Here is an 8357-nt window from a genome sequence, read left to right on the forward strand (position 1 = left end):
TCCTCTCCCCCCCCCCGCCCCTCCACCCCCCCACTCTCTCTCTCTCTCTCTCTAATCAAGTATTTCTGCTTATCATCAGGAAGTTTTGGTGTGGAAGATATTTCTGTTTTGTTTGTTTTGCAAATGTATTTGTTTCCTCCTCTCAATGCAAACAATTAGGCGACATCCTTGGTGGAGTAGCAGAGCTGTTTGGGCCTCGCTGCAGCTGGGGGGTGACACAGCAGCAGCCTGCTCTAGTACAGTAATGGAGTCATCCATCAACAGGAGCCATTAAAACACCTTGACAAGCCAGCTGAGGCTACCTCGGTGGCCATGGTGACCACGCTCAAGGTTGACGCTCCACTCACACGGGAGTAGCTAGCCACGGTAATGGAAATACACTACACACTGTAGCCCAGTACCACCTGAGCCCAGTGTCTGCCAGGCTCCTCGTTTTCCTTGAGGTTTAGTGAGTTTCTTACAGTTGGCTGGTTGGTTGATTATCCTCCCCCAGTATACAAGGTCCGGAGGTGAAACCTGTGAACAGTCTGGCAGTTCCGTCTGGTTCCCTGCCATGATCACCATTCTGGGCATTTTTGTTGGAGAACTAGGGCAGATATCAATGAGCTGAAACAGGGAGTGCTGCAGATATAATTCTGATGCCATACAAGTCCTCTCTCTCTCTCTCTCTCTCTCTCTCTCTCTCTCTCTCTCTCTCTCTCTCTCTCTCTCTCTCTCTCTCTCTCTCTCCTCTCTCTCTCTCTCTCTCTCTCTGTCTCTCTCTCTCTCTCTCTCTCTCTCTCTCTCTGTCTATCTCTCTTTCTCTCTCTCTATCTCTATCACTGTCCCTGTTGTTTACTCCCATTCACTCTCAGTGAAACTAAAGACAGCAATGTGCCAAAAGATCAAACTGAATTCTTGTAGGCTGTTCAAAAGCCTACTTTTTAATCAGGTGATCATTGATAAATGATGTAGCAAAAACCTGTGGCGTAGATTGCTAGAGAACATGATTATTGAGCTAGCAGAAATCCATCCAATGTATTTTCAGAAAACAGAATGTGTTGTTAGCAAAAATTGCTTTTTTGCTGTCGTCATCGCTGTATTAGGGCTTTATTGTTTGTTCAGCCCTGTACTTTAAGCCCTGCGAGAACTCACTCAAGCTGAGACAGAGCAATTATGTGCAATTTCAGCTCTCGAGCCCATCTCCAACAATCACCACAATGGTGATATTTAAAATGTGATTAAAGTCAAAGAGCAGGCACAGGAAGTGGACATGTTCTCGTTTCTCTGCTGACCACGCTCAGTATGCTCCTAAGCTTTATGACGCTGGATTTGTCATTCATAAACAAAATACTTAAAATAAAAATGAATCCAAATTCATCCATTCCCTTGATTCCCTGACTAAACAACTAACAATTCTACCATACCAACATGTTGTGAACCACAGTTATATTTTCACCAAGGTTGCTCAAGTGAGCTCCTAAGCTTTAAGACGCTGGATTTGTCATCCATAAACAAAATACTTAAAATAAAACAAAAAAATAACAACAACAACAACAACAACAACAAAAATCCAAATCCATCCATTCCCTTGGAATTCCCTGACTAAACGACTAACAATTCTACCATACCAACATGTTGTGACCACACCACAGTTATATTTTCACCAAGGTTGCTCAAGTGAGTCTAGCCCTTGGAATCCCTCAAGACGACTTCTATATATAAAAACACAAAAAGTGTTTTCCACTGTTTACCTAAAGTGACCGAAAAAGCCCCCCCCAGTGTATGGTTCAGGATCCTATTCAAAGGGGTCTATCTGCTCCATCTGCGGCGTGTCGGCAGACGTCCTCCTGCATTCCAGGCCCTTTGTCTGCGGCGCTAAGGGAAGGACATTAATGAGTCTTCCGTCGACCTGACATCCTTGGAAAGTCCGCCTTGTCCCTCACACCTGCTGCCATGGCCGTTCGGAGTCCCTGCATGACGGCCGCAAAAGGATGTGTCGCCTGGAAGATATGCGGGCCGCACAGGAGCCGCCTCAAGGTAACGCAGCGTGCGTCGAGGAAACGCTAAAGAATGTCAACCTGGCTCCGTTGCCGTTGCACATCCGCCCGGTCAGCCAAGAATGCAGCCATTGTTTTATGGGAATAGTTTTTAGATGCTTCATCATTGATATTGAGCACCTGTAGACTTCATATACACTCCTGCTCCCATTGTTTTGGTGTTTTTTCCCTGTGTTTTGACTGGCATTTAGGGTTAGAGGTCAAAAAAAGTGTGAGACTTTACACTCGTTGGTTAACATATTAATGTAGGTGGTAATGATTTCCAATGGAGAAGGAGAGGGTAAAGTTCCCACGGCCAAACGCTTTGATCTAAGGTCTGTAGCTGGCAGCGATCATACAGCACACTACTGTAACCGATAATGTCACTGAGCGCACAGGCGTTTAGATTGGCACTTGTGTATGGGGCGGGGAAAGGGTTTAATGCCCTGGCAGATGGATAGATAGGCATGCCTGGGGTAAGGGGGGAAAGGTCCCTCAAGCTGGCAGCTGTAATTGGCTACTGAGAAAGAGTCAAACACCATAATGAATCAAGTTCGTTAGAGTCTCTAGCTGTCACCAGCAAAGCAGTGAGCCACCCTGTCTTGGCACTGTCAGATGTGAGTAGACATCTGTGGTGGGGAGTGCCAAGGCATGCCCACCTGTATATACCTTTGATGTTCTATGGCACACATACTAACACCCACATCACAGCCTGCCTGCCTACAGTGTTTAATCTACCTATTAAATCGTCCGTATCTGATTTTCATTGTTTCTTCTCTTCTCTTATCCCACTGGACCTGAGCTACACGCAAAAAAAACATCTAACATAGGCTTCATAAATACGTTCGGGAAATCTGCTCTGGTTTCAACTGAAATCAGTTCATTTCCGAACGGTCAGAGAGCACCCTGGGTGCGCTCCGGCGCTCTCAGAGCGTATTTACGAACGTAACCCGTTGACTGGTACTCATATGAAAGCAGGTGAGGTATCAGACAAAAGGTTTGTTGTGATAGAGTGCTAACAGAACGAGTGCATTACCATAAATCTGCCAGTGGGGTTATCCTTTGTGACGCACACGCCAGACACATTGCCTATGTAAGTGCAATCCTCCATGGCCCTGGATTGAGAAACACTACCAGGTCTTTAAATGGACTATCATAGCTCTTGTTGAACACCGGGATATTCAGGACCTGTTGGACTTAGACGGCTTATGTGCCTCTCTTATGATCACTCTGACAGCACTGTTAATGCTCTATGCCATGTGTGTAAATGCCTCGACAATGGTGCCCTTGAGACGGCTCCTCCTAATCCACAGAAAGCAACTTGTCTCCTGACTAAGCATAGCGATTCAACCCAAAGTTCATGGGTCATTCAGAGTACCAAGCAGTTTATCATTGCCTTTCTCGCCCGAATCACCACGACCTACTTCCTGCTTCTGCCAATCTTTTACCTTCCTCCACAAACATCCCCTTTTTTCTCTCCACATGCTCGAATGACTGTAATGTAGGTCCCCAGTCACAGCACCGTGTTGCAGCCTCCGGCAGTGAGCCGTGTCCTACCCAAGGGCCAGCTCGCCCTCTCTGGGCAGCACAGTGTTAATCGCCGCGGGCCGTCGGCGGAGGTGCTGAAAGGTTAGATGTACAATCAGGAAATTCTCCATGACGGCCGGGCCGCCCCGCAGTGGGTGTTTAGATTCCCTGCTGTTTCACCGTGTCCTGCCTTTCCCTTTCCTCTGCGGCTCTGAACCAACACGGCACCCAACGGTGCCGGGCCCTGAAAGCACCGGCCTGAGGGTTCTCTGGGGGGGGATTCTGGGAGATTTATGAGCGCTATGCTTTTGTTTAACCAAGGCTTTTGCTTATTTAACTTTACTTTTAGAGACTTCAGGTTGAGATAATGAATCAACATGAGGTCAAGGGGAGAGGGTCACGGGTCTTCCGAGAGCTTCTCTTGACCGGTCATCTGGTTTGATAATTTTCAAGTTTCAACGAGAGAGAAGGGAGAGGGAAATGTTTTGGGTCAAGTGGCTTTGGGCCTGATGATTGAAGCAGCCAAATACACTCGAGAGACTTCGTGCTGCGGTAAACATTCCCAAACCCCAGGGTGATTAGCTTAGCATTAGCGTGACGGCTGGAGTGTGCTGCCTGTCTGTCTATCCAACATGCCATGAAATTTAAAGGGTTCAAATTGACTTTAATCAGCATTCCTCTGGCTCTCCAAGAAACACACTGGAACATTACTGGACTATACAGTAATCTCTCCATCCAGCGTTTGCGTGATAGTTTACTCTAACCCTGCGTGTTCTATGGTCACGGATATGGATGTCGCGTTTCAAATGTGAACCCAGTACACATTGTACTGGAATGAGGTTTCAATATTAAAAGACATAACGCAATGGGCCAATCGTTTCCTTAGGGTACTATTTCACGCTATGATCGCCGAATGTCGAGAATTGGCAGAGAACGTGATCAGATACGAGAACGTCTTGAGGATGGCTAGATATAAGCACGGACATGGTGGCTTTTTCATTTTATTTTAACGTTTAAGGAGATTTTAATATCTCTTTAAATGTTACATGCGGGGCCAGTGAAACGGGAGAGCCCGTGAATAAGGGGTGCGGGGGCTTTCATGAGCTATAAATAGCGCTTGTCACCAGAGAAGTGAAAGGAAGGAAGGGTCAGGGCTAACTGGCAGACTGTGGGACATGTGGAGGGCAGTGTGTGTGTGTGCGTGCCGACTACTCTGCCTCCATTTTTCCACTGGTCACTATGGACACCCATAAAAGCCCTGGCTGCATATGACAGGGTTGCATCAGCAGGGGTCTCACGGCCAAAGGCTTTTGTTTCTCCCCTCCCAAAGGGAAGGTGAAATCGCCATCGCTGCCCTGTCATGATATTGCCTTTCAGGGCTCTAACTCTGAGCAGATGGGAGTGAGGTGCATGTGAATTAGATCCGTCATACGACTGTAGTTGTTTTGTCAAGAGCCTGTCCAAATTAAAGCAACGTAAAAAGGCACGCTTCTTATAGTACAATGTGTCTTCGTTGCACATAAAGTCGAGCGTTCGGGATTCAAGGCACGAATGTGTGAACCCTGGTTTGCTGTTTTCTACCCCTACAGAGGGATATTGCATATCCCGCTCACATATTTGATGATTGCCTCCACACTCTCGGTACTGTAATTACCACTCTTGAAGTGTTGATGATCTCTCTCCCTACTCCTCTCTTAACAAGCTCTGTGACGGTATGTATTTGGACAGCTACCATAGAGAGGAATGGTAATAATCTTCAGAGAGTAAAGACAGATCTTCTACTAGTTGCTATTCTCCTCCTTAAGTCGGCCTCTGCTTGCCATACTGAACATGCACTCCTGTCTGCATGGAGAAGCAACCCGCTCATCGGCACGTAGCTCACTGTGAGACGACCCTTTCCCTTTCTCCGCTCCGTTTGTCTGCAGAAGCTGAGCTTAACCTCCGACCAGAGCTCACAATGGGGCAAGTTGACTGGCTGCCATGACTCCCAGTCCTCCCGTTGTGTCAGGGTCAGAGCCGGCCACTTGACAAGTGTCAAACGGATTCAAGAGAAGAAGAAGAAGAAGAAGAAAGAATCCCTCTGCAGTTTGAGCAGTGGGCGCCTTTTCTTCATCTGCCGTCTGTTAGCTGGGGGCTCAGGAGCCTTATTCTCCGGGGTCACAGGGTCAGGTTGGGCAGCATGTAAATCCCTTCTCAAGCCTATTATGAGCTCCAGAATGAGTAGACATGAGGAGTTGCCGAGTAGCAGGAACCTAAGCTAAGCTCTTTGATAGGTCCTTATCATTTCCATTGCGTGGCGCGGCTAACAAGATGAAACTCCACTGTCTGGATGTTTCACATGTGCTCTGCATGTTGTTTGTCTCATTTAACTCAAGTTTCCGTAAAGAAATGTCAATTTCGCTCTTGCTCATTTTAATTTCCTCTCATTTCCTCCAAACACATTCTGCCTATTGATAAATCAAGCACTTATCCAAGATTAGGGATTTGCGGAAAAGAAGGGGGAATTTAAAAATGTCCAGCCGTAATCAAGTCAAGAGTCCAGTTGGCCGTCTGAGCAGCGCTACATAATGTCCGGCTCAGGGAACACGTGTGTTTGAACCGTTGGCTGTTGACAGAGGTCAGGGAGTGCAACGGAATTCCTAAACGATGAGTAACATCCTATACAATTAAAGTGGAAAAAACATTGAAATTAAGAGCACCTATAATAGGCAACAAACACAGACAGAGATAAACAACCGAACACACACGCACACACAGATTGACATAAGACATGCACACAATTACAAACACGCACACACACACAGACACACACAGACACACACAGACACACACACACACACACACACACACACACACACACACACACACACACACAGATTGACATAAGACATGCACACAATTACAAACACGTACACACGCACACGCACATACACACACACACACACACACACACACACACACACACACACACACACAGATACACAGATACACACACACAGGATGCCCCAAAGTGAGGAAGCGGAGTCTGTCCATAGGAAACAACACAGCAGGAGACGGAGTGTGTCCCCTGTCCCTGAAAGCAGCAGGCTCTTGAACCTGTGCCTTCCTCCCCGTATGTTCCTGTTTACTGAAGCGCTCGCCTGCTTGTTTGGATGTTTTCCTTCAGGTCGCCAAAGTCAATATCCTCCTGCGGCGCATCGGGGCTCTCGTCTGACTTCACCGCTATTTTCTCGCTGCCGGACGTCATTAAAAAGGCTCAGAATATCGACTCCGGGAAGTCTGATGGAGTCCAGTGTGTGGTGGTGCATTGTTTTTGAAAAACCGCCCTGGTTTTGGCTTTTGGCTATTTATGGAGCAGTGATCGCCTCCCCAAACGTCAACTAGAGGAGGCTTTTGTTTTCCCACCCACGCCTGCATTGCGAAATAAAACAATGCCACTTCCAAGGACGTCCTTTAAGGATAAATTAATTTCCGCCTCCATCTGATGGCTGAACTGACTTGCCTCCTCTTTGGCCTGACGTGCTGGAGTGTTATTTAAACTACTGTAGTGAAGCGTTTACATTTCACGCTTAATTTAGATGTCAGAAACAAATATCATGTTATGAATGGGAGCTCACTGGTAACTACAGATGTTAATGAATGAATGATAACAAACAAGTGAAGTGGTCAGTGCCAAAATGGCTGACGTTCAGCTGGAAAGACCGATTTTCCCTTTGAAATGGACCTCAGAAAGGAAATCTTGTATTTCGGCCAATGAAAACTAGCCTGTCAGAGAGTCTTTATACTGTAAATACACACCACACATACACCTCTCTGTCCCTGTTTGCTTACAGACACCAAATATTATGAGCAATATTATTCTCTGAACAAGAAACAGTGTCGTGGTTGAAGCCTGCCACCGTAAATCATCTCCTCTTCTCCTCCTTAGCACCGACACGCTCTGACCCCCCTTAGTGAAACAAGTGCAGTTATTCCCTCAGTGGTTAGGAATGTACCACCCTGGGAAAGCAGGGGGGTGACTGGCGAGTCTGCCAAGAGAGTGTCCACAGCACCGGGGTAGTGGAGTGAGAAACTGTCACCGCACACCGAGAGTACAGTGTTATCTCCCGATACTACTGCCATCCATGCCAGCGCCCCACTCGCCCCCGCTTGTAAACCCAGCCACTCTGCCTGGTGAGAGGACACCATCGTCCTTGACTGGGCTGGTGAGGGAGTCAGCTCAGTGGAGGCCATAGAGGGAGTGAGGTTGTTTGTGCCAGAGAGGCAGTTAGGTTCTTGGACAGCAGAGCATCACCTGACAGGTGTGTGGCTCAACATTGAGTAAAGGAAAACTACTGGAAAGGGAGTTCTCAAGAAGAGGAGGTAGAGGTAGTATTTTCCTACTCAGCTGTTCTGGTCATGGCCGACAAGCCTACTGCCTGTCACCACATCATGTCAACAGCCACAGTAGCAGACGTGTCGTGGCGTTATAGGTATTTCACTAGAATTCGGAATACATCCCTCTGTTGTTCCAGACTCCTTTTGGTTCCTTGAGGTTATTTTTGGTTGCCCTGGAAGACTGCGTGTGTTCTCTGCCCCCTGGTATTACCAAATGCAACACTTTAAGCCATAAATTCTTAATAGCTAAACCTCTCACAGACACGCCCCCCCCCCCCCCCCACACACACACACACACACACACCCCACCAACCTGCACCAAATACCCACTGATGGATTTGGTTTCCAACACCATGTACAGTACAGTCTGTTTAAGGGTGGAAATATTCATGAGGGTGTATGGTCTTTACACAAGTATAACTGATTACATGTGAT

At 47.2% G+C, this 8357-nt stretch overlaps 1 protein-coding gene across 1 annotated transcript in view; it reads left to right on the plus strand.

The window, feature by feature from the left end:
- Positions 1 to 1973: 1973 nt before the first annotated feature.
- Positions 1974 to 8357, plus strand: part of xpnpep2 (X-prolyl aminopeptidase (aminopeptidase P) 2, membrane-bound) — a gene marked incomplete at both ends in the record, with an annotated part of 23324 nt that continues 16940 nt past the window's right edge. Inside the window, 2 exons of the mRNA XM_080526903.1 lie at positions 1974 to 2090; positions 3524 to 3647. Of these exons, the coding sequence (XP_080383029.1) occupies positions 1974 to 2090; positions 3524 to 3647 (241 nt within the window). The remainder of the gene's footprint in view (positions 2091 to 3523; positions 3648 to 8357) is intronic.

This window comes from Nansenia antarctica (genome assembly GCF_963989245.1).
Source record: "Nansenia antarctica genome assembly, chromosome: 3".
In the NCBI taxonomy this organism is placed as follows: domain Eukaryota; kingdom Metazoa; phylum Chordata; class Actinopteri; order Argentiniformes; family Microstomatidae; genus Nansenia; species Nansenia antarctica.